General features: G+C 37.6%; 1 protein-coding gene across 4 annotated transcripts in view; it reads left to right on the forward strand.

Moving 5' to 3' along the window:
- Nucleotides 1-2054: 2054 nt before the first annotated feature.
- The window catches only part of smarca2 (SWI/SNF related BAF chromatin remodeling complex subunit ATPase 2), a 41107-nt gene continuing 23029 nt past the window's right edge, over nucleotides 2055-20132 (forward strand). For 2 of the 4 annotated variants that reach the window (XR_002839340.2, XM_023820648.2), the window contains exons 1-15: nucleotides 2055-2211; nucleotides 3811-4063; nucleotides 6411-6540; nucleotides 7864-8193; nucleotides 8331-8432; nucleotides 12000-12240; nucleotides 12592-12718; nucleotides 13304-13477; nucleotides 14162-14335; nucleotides 14470-14637; nucleotides 17397-17447; nucleotides 17579-17709; nucleotides 17992-18049; nucleotides 18219-18319; nucleotides 18433-18580. Coding sequence is in view for 1 of the 4 variants with exons in the window: in XM_023820648.2 (XP_023676416.1) it covers nucleotides 3836-4063; nucleotides 6411-6540; nucleotides 7864-8193; nucleotides 8331-8432; nucleotides 12000-12240; nucleotides 12592-12718; nucleotides 13304-13477; nucleotides 14162-14335; nucleotides 14470-14637; nucleotides 17397-17447; nucleotides 17579-17709; nucleotides 17992-18049; nucleotides 18219-18319; nucleotides 18433-18580 (2163 nt within the window). In the remaining 3 variants the exon portion in view is untranslated. Of the gene's footprint in view, nucleotides 2225-3810; nucleotides 4064-6410; nucleotides 6541-7863; nucleotides 8194-8330; nucleotides 8433-11999; nucleotides 12241-12591; nucleotides 12719-13303; nucleotides 13478-14161; nucleotides 14336-14469; nucleotides 14638-17396; nucleotides 17448-17578; nucleotides 17710-17991; nucleotides 18050-18218; nucleotides 18320-18432; nucleotides 18581-20132 lie in introns of all 4 variants that reach the window. The other 2 variants (XR_002839341.2, XR_011989245.1) reach the window with 2 other exon arrangements.

The following is a 20132-nucleotide window of genomic DNA, read 5'->3' on the forward strand; positions in this document are numbered from 1 at the left end:
AAACAGATGGATTGATTATATTATCTCCACTGATTTTCCATATCCACGTCTGGGTTACAGTGCTCCAGCCACCTCTGCCAGGAATTGCAGGGCACACTCTATACAGAATGCCTGTCAATTCCAGTGAACACACACACACAACCACACACACACACAATTTAGTCTGTATTGCAGAAGGAAACTCACACAAACACTGGGACACTTTGCATACACTGCACGAGGAGCAGGAATTACATCTATAACTGTGAACATATTACACTGCTAACCAGTCACCATGCCACCCTATGTGATATGCAACTTTCTAAACATTTTTTGTCTTGTTTTGCCACCTAGGGGGCAATAAATATGAGGACGAACTAACCACACTATAAATGTATGCTGGATCTATTTTGTATTTTGTGCTAAATGTATGCTAGAAAAGGTTTCTTTGTTTTTTTATTTTTATTTAAATTATTTAAAAAGAGTTCCACACCCTAGTGCCCCACTAGCTGTACAGTCTAAAGATAATGGAAAATTAGTACTATCATTTTTTTTAATATTCTGTTATTTGATTGGAAAGTTGCTGGTTTGAATCCCAGGGACAACAGAATGATTTCACCACCGGGCCCCTGAACAAGACCCTTAACCCCCAATTGCTCCAAGGGCTGCCTAACCCTACTTTTAATGCATGCGGCTGTGGATAAAAGCATCTGCTAATAAATGTAATATGTAAAAGGCTGTACACCATGAAGAATATGTGTCCATTATATTGTTTGCAAAAATATATATTTTTCTTATTTTTAATTGTTGTTCATTATATCATAGAACATTCACTTTAGTGTTATCAATAATAAATTGTACACTACAAGGATTACAACCAGTTTAAATTCACCTTGGTCATTCATCACAAGAATCGACATAGAAATTATCTTCAATCTGTGCTATAAAAAATTTAGTCAAAACTTGTGGAACCTTGTAGAATTTAAAATAACACTATCATGACTATAAATGTAAAGCCAGATAAGAGTAAACGCGAAGCAATTTGGAACTTTAATATAAATTACAATCCATTTTTAGTTGTTGAAAAAGGAAGAAGGATATTTTTTAGTAAATAGCTCCATCTGGTGGTTACAAACGTTTTACAACTCGTTCAGTGGAAAGAGACTCCATTACTCCAGAACACATTTTGTTTGTGGCTGCGACGGCCTGGCATCGTGCCCAGGGTGTACCCTGCATTGTGCTTCCTGTATTGGCTCCATGCTCACTGCAACCCTGAACATGGAAGCTATATTTGTAAACAAGTAGTATTTGTTATAAAGAACACAATTCCATATATTTAAGGGCTGTACTATTGTACTACTTGATTAAAATTCTAAATACGTTTAGGACATACATATTTTAAGTTTAACAGTTATATAGTCTTGGTGTCATACGTTGCCATAAAGATCAATGAACTAGTTCAATATCAACATTACATTCGTACGGATTTCCATGTTTTTTTATTTATTTTTTCAAAAGCTGTATTTTTGGCGTATACACTGGGGCTCAGGAAGTAGCATATCAACTGACACCTCCATGGTTACGGGTACGAGTCCCGCCTCACTCCGTATTTGGAGTGTCCTCCCAAAGACATAAAGGTAGCCTGACGAATGTCGCTAAATTGACAGGGTGGCTGGTTTGCTGCCTCCTTATATTTCTTCTTGCAGGAGTTTACGGGTCGATCCTAACTACGTTCGCGGAACTTTACTCCATCTTCGCCCACGACTCCAAAGCGAATACCCTTTTGGAACTGAACTGCACATGATTTATGTATGAATGTCTTGGTTTAAGTGGCGGTATTAATACTTTATTTAATTTGTCTGTGTCTTGTCAATTCTGACTCTCCTACGTTGTTTTGCTGGGGAATGTAACCACTTCTTCGCTCCGTCCAGGTGACAATTAAAGATAAAAGTAGTACCAGTACCTATGTCACGCAGCAGTTGGTGTTCCAGTACTTTCTACGTAGCCGGGCTTCTGCCCACCAAAAATAGTTGGATCTTCAACCAATCATTTACGAAATTGGGTGGTGTTTCCTGTCCGCTCAACAAATCAAAAAATATGAACGTACAAAAAAAAAAGAAAAAAAAATCTCTACGCAAGATGTCAGCAGAAGCGGAGGGGGAGGGGAGTCGCTGACGGAACTCATATTTCCAAACCGAAAAAGACGATGTTTTAAGTTTGTATTTCAGTAAGGTAAACTGGATATGTATGTTTTTTGTGTTTTATATTGCTGTGTTTAACATGTTTGTCACCAATACTGGATATTTGATTCGTAGATATGTAGTCGTAGCAAACAAAAAAATGTGATGGCTGGCTACGCAGCGTTTGCACTATGGCTTCATGAACTTATTACTGGTCTGATTTGACAGATTGTCAGGGTAAAGTCTAATAAAGTTTACTGAATTACTCACACACGCCCTATTAAATTAAAAATATGCTGCGTACGTTAATGTATACAGTGTGTATTGTTACGGAAACGGTGTTATGATAAGCTAAGTTTCCCTTATTTTGATTATATGAGAAGTTAGCTTGAGAGGGCAGGGCACACACTCCACGACATGGGGAAGCCATGATCCAAGTCGTGCGTTTTCCCAAACGCTGCTATAGCTTAAGCTTATACTGTACACTTACTTAACTAGGTGTGTGTCAGTGTCAGTGATATTGACGCTACGTAGTGCAGCGTTTTTAGACGTTTGTTTGGAATTGTGTTTTGGTCTTTGGGGTAACGAAATGGTTTTGACATGTCGAACTGACGTTGTTTAAACTCGCGTCAGGTTTTTGAGTCGACAAGATAAGTGCTACGGTTGGACAAATTTGAATTGATTGTTTATAACCAGCAAGTAAACACTTGTCACATGCATAAAATATGCCTAAGTTGCTATTACGAATTAAAACGTGAGAAATAGCAAATCTGTGTCTATTACGTATTATAGAAAAAAATATTTCTACATTGTAGCTTGGTCTGTTTAATAATTACAGGAAAGTGATTTAGGCGAGCAGCATGTCGATAGTTTGCTGTATTTGCTGTGAGTACCGTAACATAACGTAATATGCCCTTATATTTGTTAGCTATATTTATTTAAGTTTAATGTGCTATAGATGTGAAGCTATTTAGCTACAGTATGAACTAAACTGTAAAAGTGTAATGCTAAATTAGCCTTGGAGCTGGGGTGGCTGCAAGGTTTACAGTACCAGCACGAAGCTAAATCGAGACCCGGAAATCACGAGCCTAATGTAGTTCATTCTTAGTTTTTCTTCGCACGGTTTAATGCGCTTATATATAACACTAATATATATATATTTTTAAAAACTTTATTCTTTAAAAATTTATACAACAAAATTCAGTACGTACTTCACTGTGTATGGATTCTATAAAGAGAATATCCGATAAAATTATATTATTATTGCAAAATACAATCCATAATTTTTGGGTTACTATAACAACATGTACCGAGTATGTTACGTTACTACAAGCTGAATGACAGATATTCTTCTCTTTTAAAGTTTAAAATTTTACATACACAATCATATACTGCACTTCTATGTAGTGAAATGCTGCAGATGCCGTATTGGAAGTATTACATGGTGAATATGTGCAATTTATCCTTGCATTATCATTGTTCATTGAAAAATAAGAAATTATGTATTTTGGCTAATAGAACTTTAATTTTAAGCATAAAACATAAGATGGACTTTAAGCATTTATATGTAAATTTGTCTTAAACATACAGAACATTGACTTTCATAAATACTTTACTGATTTAATTTACTTATTTTTACTTATTTATGCAGGTTTTAAGGAGCAACATCATAAAAAATGTCCACCCCCACTGATCCATCAGGTGGGATGTCCCATCCTGGTCCATCTCCTGGTTCAGGCCTGTCGCCTGGACCAATTTTGGGTCCCAGCCCTGGCCCAGGCCTTTCTCCAGGCTCTGTTCATAGCATGATGGGTCCAAGTCCTGGTACACCAAGTGTTTCCCACAACATGCCTGGCCAGGGGGTGGCAGATTATCAACAAGACAACATTCATCAGATGCTTAAGGTACATAATATACTTTGAAAGACTACATTTTTAGGGACATTGGTGGAAATGTATATGATTAAAGAAGTAATAACTGCAGGTTACGTTTTATTCAAAAAATGTTAGTTATTCACCAAGTTTTGCAGATGTATTCCCCCCCCATAATGGACTATATTTTATGACGAATTTCATAACTTGGCTAAAGGTTAGGATATGTTTTGCAAATGAGAGGGAGCTTAAGCAAGCCACATGTAAGCTCGAACATAAGTGGGCAGTAGTGGCTTAATATTTAGGGAAGCACATTTGCAATTGAAAGATTGTTGGTTTGAATCCCCGATCAGCAAGGCACCTTCGAGGTACCCTGAGCAAAGTACCGCCCCCGTGCACTGCTCCCTGGGTGCCGAATTAGCTGCCCCTTGCTATGTCACGATGTCACGTATGGGTCAGATGCAGAGGACACATTTCGTTGTTGTGTACTGTGTGCTGTGGTGTATCAACAATGACCATTAATTACCAAATTCTAAATTCTCTGATTCTAAAAATTTTAAAGTGTTGCATCACACCGCATCGTACCGTACTCTTTAGAGATGCACTGATGCGATATTCGGATCGGTATCGGCGCCGATCGAGACCTGCTTGACAGCTTGGGTATTGGCCATACATGACCAATCCATGGCCAATACTTGCTTATTTAGTTTTTGGTAATCTCTAAAAAGTCAACTCCTATTTCGTGTTAAACCTATTTGTAAAATCAATCACACGATCTTTCTCCTTTTAGAGCTGTTATTTGTGGCATTTAAGTCGTACTCTAATGCTGCCGCTCAGTTTTTTTTGCTGTTCAGTGGGTGTAAGCGCAGTGACTTCCGTCTGCTGTGACATCATACGCATACCCTTCGCAGTACCAGGAACATAAGAACGTGACAATCTGGGAGTATTTTATGGTTTTAGCAGCAACTAATAGCAGTCATTTGCAATCTTTATAAAAATAAAGTTTTGAGAGGTAGGAATAGCATTTACCGGAAAATTCCATTAAGCTAAGTACATGCAATTGTGTGAGACAATGCAAGTAATTTGAAAAAATGATTTGGGATGATTTGGATATCGCTTGCTTGGGCTGCTTTGCGACCTCGCTACAGCTTGTAGTACGGGGTGGCTGGTATTGCAATGAAGTGTAAGTGATGCTTTTGCCAGTGGGAGAGCAATTGTGGCTTTTAAGCATTTGCCATTTGCGTATGCTCGCTTGGAAGATATTCATATTGAAGTGCAAATTCTCAAAAATGCTTAAAACAAGATGTACAAACAAGGTGGAACAGTACATTATGTATGTTTGTAGTAGCCTAATTAAAGATTTTTATGGCGCACATTTTTTTTCCATCTGTATTTACTATCTTAAAAATATAAATATATAAAGTATAAATATATAATATATTTATTATATTAAAATATTGAGGTAAAAAAAGCTCTTGTATCGGAATCTGAATTGGTATTGGCAGTTGTATCGGAATCGGATCAGAACTGAAAAAATGTGCATCTGCCCATCCCTAATACTTTCAGTACGGTACTTTCTTTACTTTCCCATTGATTTCCAATTTAGTTCCAGTACCTAAAATCCCAAACCAACTGGGGTACTTTTTTTTTTGGCAGTTTTAAGTTTTATGTTGTGGTCTCACCAGCCAGACCGTAATATGGGTTACAGTTGTTACCTTGAGTGCACTTGTATATTTTGCACTATTGACCACACTTATTTATTTTGAGCAGTTATTGGCATTCATTGATTTATTTGTCATAATACATGCTTATGTTGTATACAAAAGTCTTAAAATAATATTAGGGATGTGTGGTTGAGCCGTGGTTACCATCTTTGTGCTATAAAAAACCTGGACATTAACAAATTGAAGGCCATTAATACATTCCAACACCAAATATTGCTGCAGGTAAGTGATGTAGGGTTCTGTCTTTTTTGCTTTGGCTAAGTCGATGCAGGCAAATCTTACGACCCAATGACAGCTGATACATGGTGTATGGCCGTAAACCGTTTAACCCATGTGTTTTATTTGAAAAATGTTATGTATTCACCAGCAGATTTGCAGATGGATATTTATATTTATTTAAATTTATATTTTGCACAGACATGGAATAGATATGTGATATAGTATACTGGGGTAAATACCGTATAGTGCGACAGAGTTGAATCATTAGCAAGCTGAATATGGTTTCTATGCCACATTGTCACTAGACAGATTCTGAACACTGTAAATATACAATGTAAACTTTAAATTTTAACTTGGCTAATGACTATGGTGTGTTTTGCAAATAAGAGAGCCACTGATTTTTTTTTTTGTTTTTTAAATCATGATTTTCACTGTAGCCATTGGAAGGTATTCATGACAAAGGTATGGGGGAAGAATTACACTTCAGCCAGATGAAGAGTATGGGGATGAGGTCCCTTCACAGTGGAATGGGACCCCCACAGAGTCCGTTGGATCAGCACAGTCAAGGTAAAATGTTTTTAAATGATGAGATGAAGCTTCAGCATATGGCTTATACTCTTTATATGCTGACATTGAAATATCTTAAAAGATGATTTAAAAATTAAATGTGGACTGGACAGTTTAAAATTTCTCACTTTTAGTCAGGGAGAAGTATACAACTGAGTTTCTGTATTAGTTACAGCTCTTTAATTACCACTGGTGGTGGAAATGAAAATGTAGATTAGATGCATTTGTAGTATTTGGTGCAGTCCTTCTAATTCTGGTGCAGTGAAATTGAGTTTTTAAAATGCAAGTCAATATGCAATGTCTCTCATTTTCATAAATGTATTTTTCTTACCATTAGTTAGTAATTTGTATTCTGTAGGAACATGTATCTCCGCCTTTATAAAATTACTTGAAAATCTAAACGTACTGTATACATGGTGCAAATGTTACATTGTTTGCTTACAAACAATGAAGAAAAGAGAGCACCATACCTTTGAATAATGTTGACAAATAAGGTCGCTTGCCTTAGATGGCTGGCCAAATAAATTTTCAGATTTAGTAATATTAGTAATAGTGATGATTTATTCATCCCCATGGGGAAATTATTTTTTCGCCCATCTTACTCCAGGTGTGTGGAGTTTAAGTCAAGGGAGGTAATGCTAAGATTATACAATTCCTTGGTGAGACCTCACCTAGAGTATTGTGTGCAGGGTTGGTCACCATATCTTAAAAAGGACATTGCAGCCTTAGAAAAGGTGCAGCGTAGGGCCACAAGAATGATTCCTGGTCTTAGAGGAATGTCATATGAGCAAAGGGTAGTTGAGCTAAATCTGTTCAGCCTCAAGCAAAGGAGACTGAGGGGGGACATGATCCAGGTCTATAAGATTCTAACAGATTTGGATGCTGTTCAACCGAATAGTTACTTCAGCATTAGTTCAAATACAAGAACTCGTGGCCATAGGTGGAAATTAGCGGGAGAACATTTCAAACTGGATTTAAGGAAGCACTTCTTTACACAGAGTGTAGTCAGAGTATGGAATAGTCTTCCTGATAACATAGTGCAAGCTGAATCTTTGGGTTCCTTTAAATCAGAGCTAGATAAGATTTTAACAACTCTGAGCTATTAGTTAAGTTCTCCCCAAGCGAGCTTGATGGGCCGAATGGCCTCCTCTCGTTTGTATAGTTCTCATGTTCTTATGAGACAAACAGATGCATACATCGGTGAGAGCAAATTTGGGTGTCTCAGCCCAGGGTCAGCCAGTTTTCAGCACCCCTGCAAACTGTCAGAACCCAAAAGGAAACTTAATATGTTAAGAAAAAACTCTGTTGTTTTAATGGGTACAGGTTACATATCTCCTCACCCTTCACCAATGGGTGTCCCTGAACATGCCACCAGCCCAATGTCAGGAGGGGGCCCAACGCCTCCCCAGATCGCTACATCTCAGGCTGGCCCCATGATGCCGGTAGATTCCCAAGCAATTAGCCAACAGGGACGCAGCCCATGTGCCTTCAGTCCTGTCCAACTGCAGCAACTGCGAGCCCAGATTTTAGCCTACAAAATCTTGGGTCGAGGGCAGCCCCTTCCAGAGAACCTGCAGCTGGCTGTACAGGGCAAGAGGAGCTTGCCAACTATGCAGCAACAACCAACAACTGTCCCATACAACAAGTCCCCAGGTAGGTGCTGCAAAGTTTGCATAGTTTTAAAAGTGCTAATATGATGTGCACTGCATGATGTTACTGAGTAAGCTTGAGGATAGTGAACATCAAAGCCTTGTTGAGCTCATTGTTACACAGTTACTTTGTCATTTTAGGTATGCCAGTTCATTCTATGGGTGTAACTGGTCCTGGACCATGTCCTACCTCTGGGATGCAAGGTCACACCCAAAGTGCAGGATCAAAACCCTGGCAAGAAAGTAAGTTTTACATGTACTAAAAGGTGGTTTTGTGTGTGTGTGTGTGTGTGTGTGTGTGTGTGTGTGTGTGTGTGTGTGTAATTCCAGTTCCAATTCCAGTTCCTGCTTGAAACCATAATTTTTAAGCTTTAAACTGTATACATGTCTATTAAGATCAGAACATTTTGAATCATTTGAAACATTTGGTTCCTGTTACCAATTACTTGTAAGACATAAAGAGTAACTTGTAAGACATCAAAAAATATGGCTATTGTTATTTGTTATTTTACTACTGAGTTGATATTTACTAAATCCATGGTAGTGTTAGCAAGCATCACTGTCATAGCATACCTTCAAAGACATGCAACTCCATCAGGAGAATAGCTGAGTAGCCAGTTCTTCATTCTTCAGCAAGACAACGACCAAGAAGACCTCAAATAGTGTAATAACTGAGGAAGAAGGAAAATGAAATAACTCAGACCAATGACCTGGCACCCAGTTTCCAGATCTCAATCCTATAAAACTTTTATGAAATGAAATGGATGGAAGAGTTAAAGCAAAGAAATCCAGACACACCCATTTCTGGGAATTGCTGGAGAAGAGCTGGGAAAATTTGCTAGATGATTCCTGCTGAGACTTGTTAAAAAAACGCTGATTTTTGAAGCTGTTACCAAAGTAAATGATGGCTCTTTGAGTAATCTAGGAATTAGTATTTTCAATTTTAATTCAGTGTCAGAACACTGCTTTGGTATACCATATGTATTTTATATATTATGTATTTTCTTCCAGTTTAAAGTATTAAGAGAGAATACATGATGTGAAACGTGCTATATATAAATGTTTAGTATATAAATTAATAGTTGAATATAAACCAAAGTTACTTATCATTTCTTAACCCTTTTTCTCCTCGGTTTTTGACGTTCACCTTCTGTTTTGAGAGCAGTGTTTAACAACAAAAAGCCATCTAAATCTAGAGTCTATTTGGCATATACTGTAGCTCTAAAAACAGAAGTGTGACAACCATTGAAAGTATACTTAGTATTAATTTTAGATCCCCATTTTAAGGTATTAGCCTTTAATAAAATAAAACAAACATTGCAAATTATTATTTTATATCCTCTGAGCCATCTGGAAAGTTTAAAAAAAAAAATAAAAAATGAAACCAAATAATATTTTCTCACCTTTCTCCTCAATCACACCACTAACAGACTGTTTTGATTTTATCTGTGAATTTTGGGAATGTCATGACTGAGTGCTACAGTATGTTGTTTACAACCAGGGAGGAATATTATAGGTGCAATGCATTATTAAATATCTTCGCTCATACTATTCCCCCATTTGGGTATCAAAATGCTGGATAGGGGATACATATGGATTTGAGACCGATCCAATGCCAAAGACACTTTCTTGTTAAAATAATAACTCAAAATGTTTGACGGCTCTTTTTCAAACTTTGCCGACAGATTGTAACTGGAACTGATTAAATCTGGAACAGTAACATTTGACGCTTGGAAGAAAATCACAATGGGTTCTCTGACATTACTTGGTGGTTACTTAGTTATACCATTGATGTGTCTGTTACAGTCCTTACTGTTATGTAATAACGGGAATATAAATAATAACTGGAATATAAATATTTAGACATAAAGAATATAAAAAATTAATTACATTATAAGACTTGAACATTATAACACACAAATAAATACAGTTGACCATCTAATTGTTGGGGAAAGATTGTGCCAATTGGCATGAAAGTGAAATGTTCAATACATTTATAGATGTAATTTAATTGTTTCACTTTTACATATCCAGTTGATCCATCCAGTAATTCTAGAAATTGTAGTGGTTAGGGGTGTGGGAGGAGGAGGGATTAGTTTGGGGGCTGATGGGGTTGTCTGGGAAATACATTGTTGTTCCAGCGCATTTTTTCTAGTTGAGGAGTTTGAAACCAATACTGATAAAGTTTCAAGATTGATTACCTTCAGTTTTACAAAAAGTTTGTGTTTATAAGTTTGTAAGGTGCGGGAGGTGCCTGAATATATTTTCAATACAAATTTTTGCAATCAGATCAGAGTTCATCTGAATTTGCAAAGATATGAAAGGCTGCTTCAGTGGCAGGTTCAGCACCACATGTTTGACTTGTGAATTACCCACTTCAGACTCAAATTTAGTTAACTGGTATCAGACATTTTGCAAAAGCATCAAGTACAAATGTGAGATGGAAGGAATGCACAAATGCAATCATGAGACATTGAAAAAGAAGTGGTATGTTTTCACATGACGGAGAAGGCTTCTTTCAGAAATATACTTAGCATGTTTGACCATCAATATGAGGTCCTTGTTGAATGAACTGCCTTGCAAATATTACAGAGAAGCTTGCTCTGTGTTAGAGGCAGCTATCAGGAAGGGAGATAATCTTTAGCTGAAAGAAACATGTTCAAGGATGAATTTCAAGCCATATATGTCTATGAATAAGGATCTCAGTGAAAGTGCCTCCAAACATGGCAGAGAAGCTTGTTTATGTATTTCCATTAGTTTGGCCTGTTGAGGCAAAGTTCTTTATTTTAGTGATGTTAGTACTAACTGTGCTCTTAGGCTATTAAAATTGCAACATTTACCACACATGTTTCATGCAGGCCTTCAATGCGACTGCCTAATGCCATGAGGCCAGATTCCGGAATGCTTTTTTATTTGTAATCTGCTACAGTACTTAGTCAAATATTCCTCACCACACAGTGTCTGTTTTGCTTTAGGGGAACAAGCAATTCAAGTACAGTAAAACCTCGGATTACGAGCATAATTCATTCCGGAAACTTGCTCGTAATCCAAAGCACTCGTATATGAAAGCGAATTTTCACATTTAGAAATAATGGAAACTCTGATGATTTGTTCCACAACCCAAAAATATTCATATAAAAATGATTAATGCAAAATATAAATTAAAAATACATAAAAGAAATTATGCTGCACTTTACCTTTCAAAAGAATCATGGATGGTGTGTGGGGGAAGAGAGAGAGAGAGGAGGGTTATTTTGCAGGACGACTTTCACTATAACTAACCACTATAACTAATCACTGCTATCTGTTGGCCCACTGGAATCTTTTTCTTTTTGTGCGACTTTAACAAGGAACCTATCCAATAACAGCCGCTTTTGCCTCATTTTCGATTTCGTGGAAATGTGGACATTGCATTGTCGTTAAACAGATTCATCGCTTGCACTGCCACGCCCTTATTTGGGTGGTGCTTTTCTACTAAATTTTGACTATACAAGTGAGGCACGCCGACTGAGACCGAGCATGGGACACTATTACCCACAATCCTGCATGAGAGAGAGAAGAACCATAGGCTCAGTTGTGATTACGTGATGCTCAGCAGACAAAGCCTATACGTAATACTATATTGCAAGACCTCGCTCATTTATCAATTTAAAATTAATTTAAAAATTTTTGCTCGTCTTGCAAAACACTCGCAAACCAAGTTACTCGCAATCCGAAGTTTGACTGTACTATTTTATATGTTGATATATCAATTTCAGAAAATGCTGAAATCTGCAGCAACTGATTTTTAGCTGCTTTTTTATATTTCAGTTCAGAGTGCTGATGCTGCCAGCTCCTCCCAGAAGCTTCCGGTGTCTGCTGCAAGTGGAAGACCATCACCTGTTCCCAGTCAGGCTGTGCCCCCAACCATTCCCAGCATCTCTGTTACCCCGCAGCCCCCAGGTCAACCGTCACACATCATTCAGCTGCAACAGAAACAGAATCGTATTACACCCATCCAGAAACCCCAAGGCCTGGACCCAGTGGAGATACTTCAGGAAAGAGAATACAGGTGTTTGTGGGTCTATTGTTATGGGTCATTTTAAGCTTGAATACTCTTTAGTGACACATACAAATTGATAAAGAAGGAAATTAAACATTTACAATTAAATGATAAAAGAAAATCGCTGTGTGTAATGTATATGGCTGAATGCTCCAGTGAAATATATAGCGCCAGAAAATAGTTTCTTTGGCTAAAATCTGAGAAGTGAGGTCTTAATCAGTATTTAATATAATGTTATTATAAAATAGTTTTTTGATCTTTATATTATTTATAATGATTTTCTCCCTATCACTTAGTGACATATATCATATTGTGTTAAGTCAGTCTTTTTTGTCTTTCTCAATATTTCTTGATTGCAAGACTTCAAGCTAGGATTGCTCACAGAATCCAGGAGCTGGAGAATTTACCCGGTTCTTTGCCCCCGGACTTAAGAACCAAGGCAACTGTGGAGTTAAAAGCATTACGACTGCTTAACTTCCAACGCCAGGTTGAGATCAAATTTCTGGCTTTACTCTTGCTTACTGATTTAGGTTTAAACATATGCTTTTTGACAGTGGTCTTCACTGCATGGCCCGCATGCCACTGGTGGCCTCCGGAGGCCAGTGTGGCAGCCTCTGACTGAAAAGCAAACCTTCTTGACTATCAGATTTATTAATTTTTAAATTCTTATTATTATTTTTTATTGGTTTTTAAATTTTTTCATCTAGACACAAAACAACTTCCCCAATAATATGCAGCTACTACACATAGTTAACTAACAATCAAGTGAAGAAGAATCAGGAATACTTCTGGCTAGTCAACTTTTAAAAAGTAAATGGTTACCCCCAACCCCCCTCCACGTCTGATAAGCTGGGCCCTTACCTAAAATCCAGTGAAGAAAACTGCTTTATAAAGTATGGTTAATGTTTTAAAGTTGAATACTACATTTTTCAGAATGAGTCTCAGGTCATAAAGTTAAATTATTATTATTTTTTTAGTATAAAAGTATCACAGGTTCTCTGAGTTTTGAGTGCTGATTAAAAAATATGTAATTTTAAAACTGGTTGCATAAAAACTGTGCTCTCTCTTATAGTTGAGGCAGGATGTAGTAGCTTGCATGCGCAGAGACACAACCTTGGAGACAGCCCTTAACTCCAAGGCCTACAAGCGTAGCAAGCGTCAGACCTTGCGGGAAGCCCGCATGACTGAAAAGCTGGAAAAGCAGCAGAAGATTGAGCAAGAACGGAAACGCAGACAAAAGCACCAGGTAGTTAACCTTGCACAATCAGTGTATGTCTCAGTACTTCCTAATCTGTAACGCGTCCTTAAGTTACCTGTGTCAGCATTTTAATGCATCAGAAAGAAAAAAAATTAGAAAAAAATGGCATTGGCTAGTATGCAAATCTGATAGAGGAATAGAATAGAGAAGCTATTGCAGTGTATGTTGCATTAATGCATAAATATCTATGCAAGTACATGTTTCTAACTTCATTTTAGCAAAAACTATTCTTGTTCTTAAATATTTAAACCTTTAATGCAGTTTTGTAAAATTACACCAATATTAAGGCATCTGAATCTGAATTAAGGCACTGTAAATATATTGGTATCTTTGAAAAAAGTTCCTGTTACATTGAAATGTGATCCGTTTCTCAGGGAAATATTAGAACCTTTTCTTTGAAGGTATGCAACCTTATTTACTGAATGCTTTTCAATAACAGCAGAGCATGGGCATTCATGAGTACAGGTTACCTACAATAACAAATACAGCATTACTGCTGATAACTGACCTGTATAAGTCCATCTTGCCTTACCTGTTACCTGAATAATTAATTTCCAGGTTTACTCCAACCCTGTACTGGTTAAGTGGCATTTTTGCATCAAACATATACTATTTAAATTAAGAGAAAAATGCACATTTTTGTTTTTTCTAATTCCTTTTACTCTTGTGTAGGAATACCTTAACAGTATACTACAACATGCTAAAGACTTCAAGGAATATCACCGGTCTATTACGGGGAAAATTCAGAAGCTGTCTAAAGCCATTGCCACCTGGCACACTAATACAGAGAGGGAACAGAAGAAGGAGACTGAGAGGATTGAAAAAGAGAGAATGAGAAGACTTATGGTTTGTAGTTAACATTTGGACATAAGATATTTGGATCATACCCGGTCACCTCCGAATAGATTATTGTTATGTTAACAGAATTTAATTTATTTGCAATTTGGTGTTGTTTTGCTCACTCTTTATACCCATTAAAGGCTGAAGATGAGGAAGGGTACCGTAAACTCATTGATCAGAAGAAGGACAAGCGTCTGGCCTACTTACTGCAGCAAACTGATGAATATGTGGCCAACCTTACTGACCTGGTGTATGAGCACAAGGCTGCACAGGCTCTTAAGGAAAAGAAAAAGAAGAGGAAGAAGAAGGTAAGGACAATTTGCACTTGCATTTTTGTTGTATATTATTTGTTACTTGTTCTCATTTTGTTTGTACCAATTAGGGCTGGGTACCGAACTTCGGTACTTTTGTGGTACAGACTGAAATACTCTAATTAGAGCTGGGCGATATGGCCTAAAAATGAAATCTCAGATTTTTTCACAAAAAATCCGATTTCCGATTTTAATCGATTTCCCCCCCCCCCTACTCAAAATCAAACTACAGATGACAAAAATGGTTCAAAACAATTTTTAACTTTATTTAGCTTTTTTTAATTTAGGGTTAAAGTGCAGTCTGACAAGCCATAAAAGATGCTTGTAAGTGAGATGGCAGACCACGCCATTGTAAACACTTTTAGAAACTTGTAAAAACTTTTAGAAAGCTTTCTCTATAGCTTATTTTCAAACTGGCAACAACACAATACGCCCTCAAACTTATAAATAAAAGTAATAAGTAATATTGTAATAATAGAAAGAAAAAAAAACACAAAATTTTATCATGTCAGCTTGGTATTAAGTAAATACTTAATGCCATTGGGCTTGACATAGTGCAAAAGAAAGCTTTTAAAAAATTGCCAGTGTTAAGAAAAATGAGGCACGTACTTCGGGTCTAAAACTTTTAGAATGTTAATGAATCCCAGCTTTTCCACAGTATGTATGGGCACCATGTCTTTTGCACTATACATCGTGACAGCGTTTGCTATCGTCTTCCATCGTGCCCGTTTCTTATCATATGGCACACAGTTCCAAAATGTGTCAGGGACGGTTGCTTGCTTAACTTTGTTTGTTGTGCTGGTGCTGCGGCTATTTTCATTTCGCTGGGAGCGGCACTTCTCCCACTCCGCTGCGTGCCTCTGCTTTACATGCTGGAATAAATTAGTCGCGCTGCTTCCTTTGGTTGCAACAGTTTTTAAAGTCTTTGCAACGAGGACTTGTTTGGTCTGTGTCCGACCTCGCAAAACCGAACCAATTCCATATTACAGATGTAGCAACACCTTTCTTGGGCACAAGCGCCAGCTTTTCCCCTGTCATTGCCATGTTGTTAGTGAATCTGCTACAGTGTTTGGGTGCGCCGCGCTAATTTACCCGTGAAGAATGGTGAGTCGCATTAGTTCCGCTTTTGGCGCTAGTGTGTAAAAAAAAGTAATAAAATCGATTTTCATGAAAACACATCTTCCTGAACTGTAAATTCGAATTAATCGATTAAATCGATTTATCGCCCAGCTCTAACTCTAATCCTATCGAGGATCGAAAAATGTATTTTCTTTTGGTGCCAAATTGCAATACCCAGCCCGTGAACTAATAAGCATGCAGTATACTTGTGTAAAGACTTAAAGTCGCTGGTCATCGGCTTACGTAATGTTGCACAAACACGTATGCCCAGTGACAAACTTGTGAACTGGCTTGCGCGTGTGTGTGTTGTTGTTGTTGTTTTTGTTTGTCACGTAACGTGAAAATGCCTGAGAAATCAAAAATGTGGCTCTGGGGGTTCCAGGCTGCAACCATTTTTGGAGACGGTGTGACTAAATTTTATAACCAGGTGCACCAGTATGACTTGCAAATATGCCCCTCATTTATGCCCAGATATACCCCCCCCAAATAGTGGCTGACCGCATTGTCGTATATTAACTAGAAACATCCGGAGAGCGTGAGAATTGGTGTGTATGTGTATGCAGGTGTGTGTGTGTGTGCAATATCATCGGAACACTGTCCGATTCAGTTCCTCGGAGGCACTACAGTGGAGGCACTTACAGTGATAATCTTTCTGATTTGCTTGGCCACAAGCACCAGCACTAACATGGAAGCTGCATGGAAATGCAGAAGAAAAGACAGAGTAGATGGAATTATTTTTGTACCTCAGTACAATTGAATAACTTTTGCCTGTGTTTCCGGTCAGTGCCAGCGGTTTTTAGTAGGATAACATTACGTCGTTTTTTATTCTATGGAAAAAGAAAGATTGGTCTGCTGGCCAGATTTATTTATGAATTATAAACATGTCTCGGATCGTATAAGTAAAATCAGGGCTCAAGTTTCACGCATTGACCGTGAGACACATTTCAACCAGTTCACACACTCACACGCCACACCTTGTGTTAAGAAGTTAGGGATAATGCCCACCAAGGTGTCCCGTTATGTTGAATTAATGGACAAGGCACAGGTATATGGAGTGGAGTTCTCCGCCAAGTTCATAGCTGTCCCGAGTTATACAGAGTTAATAGGCACCTACCAGCCAATCAGAAAATAGCATTTGTTTTTTTCAGGTAAATTCCGAAATAAGCTACAAGTGATCCTTCTTCGAGCACACTATTACATGGATGCGCACACATTCGGAATGCAGGCAAGGTGGGGATGGCAGAGCAAGATCTGATGAATGCAGTATGCAAGGCTCTAAAGTGTCACACATTGGGCCCCTAGCAAATGCAATCTTACTCCAGGCTTTTCATGAAACTTGAGAGCCCTGGTAAAATATAAATAAAAGGCTATGTCCTGTTATAATTGCGATAACTAACCAATAAATAACAAAACAACTTGTTCATATATAAGATTAGTGCTGTAATATTTAATGTTTTTTTTGTTGAATTTGAGATTAAAACCTATTGGTATCGAAAAAAGTATTGTTTAGGAACCGATATCTAAATCAAGGTATCGTTCTGGCACTGGTATTGAAAAATTTTAAATGATGCCCAGCCCTAGTACTAAATCAAATGTAAAATGTATGCGCTTCGCTTACTTTCATCTTTGATTTTTAGAAAATGGAAGAGAATCCTGATGTGCTTGGAGCTATTGGGCCAGATGGAGAGGTAGGACAGCCAAGAATAGGAATGTGTATTACTGAATCCATCTCTAGTATTTCAGGTAGTATGTAATACTAAAATATATTTTTCTTATGAATTTACATGAATGTTTCCCCCTATTTGTTTGTTTTTTGTAGCCAATGGATGAGAGCAGTCAGATGAGTGAGCTCCCAGTAAAGGTCATTCAGACAGAGACTGGGAAGGTGCTGCAGGGTATGGATGCTCCCAAGTCTAGTCAGTTGGAAGCCTGGCTGGAGATGAATCCTGGGTAATAGTCTATCCCCATTTTATGTCTACTTCTGTGTAAAGCAAGAAAGATAAATGCAAATATAATTACTGTTTTCTCATAAAAATGCTCATGCAATTTTATTAATTTTTTGATTTGTGCAGTGTGTGTGTTTCCATTTACTTAATAAATTAAAGAAGCAATATATATTCTTCTAAATCCTGTCAAACATCCGTAACAATTTGTACAAGCTGTTATTTCATTATGATGACTTTTGTTTGTCGATTACCTGTGGGTCAAAATGCTTTTTTTTCCCTCCAAAAGTTACGAAGTTGCCCCAAGGTCAGACAGTGAAGAAAGTGGGTCTGATTTTGAGGAGGAGGTATGTGACATTCTTTTTCAGCTTGTGATTTCTAAGTGAGGCATCATTCTTCAACAAAAAGCTCAGGGTATATTTATTACTTACATTTTGTGTTGTTAATTTTCACCTGTTTCTGTAATGTAAATTTCAGTTTATCCTTTCAAAGGATTTCTCTTCTGCATTTGCTTAGGATGAGGATGAAACTGTTTCCAGGGCTGAATCTGAAGAAAAAAAGATGATTGACCCAAACAGTGATGAGGTGTCGGAGACTGCTGCAAAGCACATAATTGAGTATGTAGTCATCCCCCAAATTAGTCTGAAGTGGAGCTTCAAAGGTTTTGTTGAGGTTAACATCAGGGTTTGCTTTTTGGTTTTTCTGAAAGTGAAAAGGATCTCTTCCCCAGGTCTGCCAAACAGGATGTGGATGATGAATACAGTGTTGAGACTGGAGAGAAAAGCTTGCAGTCCTATTATGGAGTTGCTCATGCTGTCAATGAAAGAGTTGACAAACAATCTTCTCTTCTTATCAATGGAACACTGAAACATTACCAGGTATGTTTTCTTGGACTCTTAAGTTTGAAAGTCTTTATGAAGTCAGTGGTGTTATGATTCTGTTTGTGAACTTGGATGCAGTTTTGTAGACCCAGTTATTTTTAGACTTGTGTTTTAGTCAGTTTTAGCAATCTGCTGGCCAACTTATCCACTCTTCATATGGAACCCCAATTGCTGTACAGCTCTCTGAATAATTGCACATTTCACCTTATTCACTATGAGTAACCACATCTGTCAGAGACTGGTGGAATGCCTACAAATGTTAATCCTGAAATCAGTCAAAACTATAAATACTATCTTGGAAATATTCCACTCATTAGCATTATAAGGAGATAGAATGCAGTCTTTCAGTTGCAGTAATGTGGATAATTCCCCATGTAATTGAGGCAGGAGTGTGTAAAATTTGTGAACCAAAAGGAGTGTAGATTAGATTTATAAATGAGAATATCTCTTTTAAATGCACTGTCTAATAAAATTGATCACATTCAGTTTATTGATTCAGGTCATTGGATTATGCATCAAATCTCCTCACTGACTTGTCTGTCTGTGTTTTATGGGACAGTCAGATGTTGTATGAGATTTGTGTGTCCCAGAAAGGAAAAATGCATTTGAAAACTCTGATTATATGTAATCACTCTGAGCTAGTCGCTGTTACTGCACCACCTAATCCTAGGCTTGAACGTAGAGTTGGCTCTCTTGGGAAATTCCAAGCTTATTAAATATTTTTGGGGTTTAGAACACAGGTTCCATCTCCCTCTAGTCTTTAAGGAATTTGATGTGCCCACTTTGTCATACTAGTAGGTGTCATTATTAGGGGTGTAACAATGCATCGATTTGTATCGATTCAACGGCAAACGATCCGATGCATCGACGTGACCGCATAAATGTCGATGCAAGCGTTTTTTTTTCTCGCCGGTTCCAGCATTGTTTTCATGATCCACTCCGACGTATACATGGTCTACACCAGGGGTGCCCAATACGTCGATTTGTGATCTACTGGTCTTTCGCAAAGGTAGCGTGGGTAGATCGTATGGCATAAAAAATAGAGGATGGATGACGCGTTCAACCGCACCAGCTGCTGCAAAATTCTAGCAAGCTACCGAGTCCCCTAGTTAGCCTTCAATTTATTTCTACTAAACTTAACCCTCTGGGGTCTAGGGGTAGGAAACACTTTCACTGACTGGGGCATGATCACACATTTCATCAAATATCATAAACTTAATTCATGGCAAATAATTTCTTATATATTTGTTTTGCCATTACACTCAACTTTATTTTAATGTATATTGTAAATATGTCAGATTTTTTTAAGTTTGTAATTTGACATCACAGTATAGACATTGCAAAATGCAGTTTGGAACACTTGCAGAAACATTACAATGGTTCATAGTAAGCAATGGTGGCAGTTTGTTTTGATCCCAGATATCTGATCACCAAAGTCTTGGCTACATGAAGATGACTAAATAGTGTAGTTGCAACATTCATTTGTATAAAAAAAAAAGCTAACTCATGTCACTATGTCTGGCTCCTATCATTGAATATGTAGCAACTT

Source organism: Paramormyrops kingsleyae, chromosome 2 (genome assembly GCF_048594095.1).
Source record: "Paramormyrops kingsleyae isolate MSU_618 chromosome 2, PKINGS_0.4, whole genome shotgun sequence".
In the NCBI taxonomy this organism is placed as follows: Eukaryota; Metazoa; Chordata; class Actinopteri; order Osteoglossiformes; family Mormyridae; genus Paramormyrops; species Paramormyrops kingsleyae.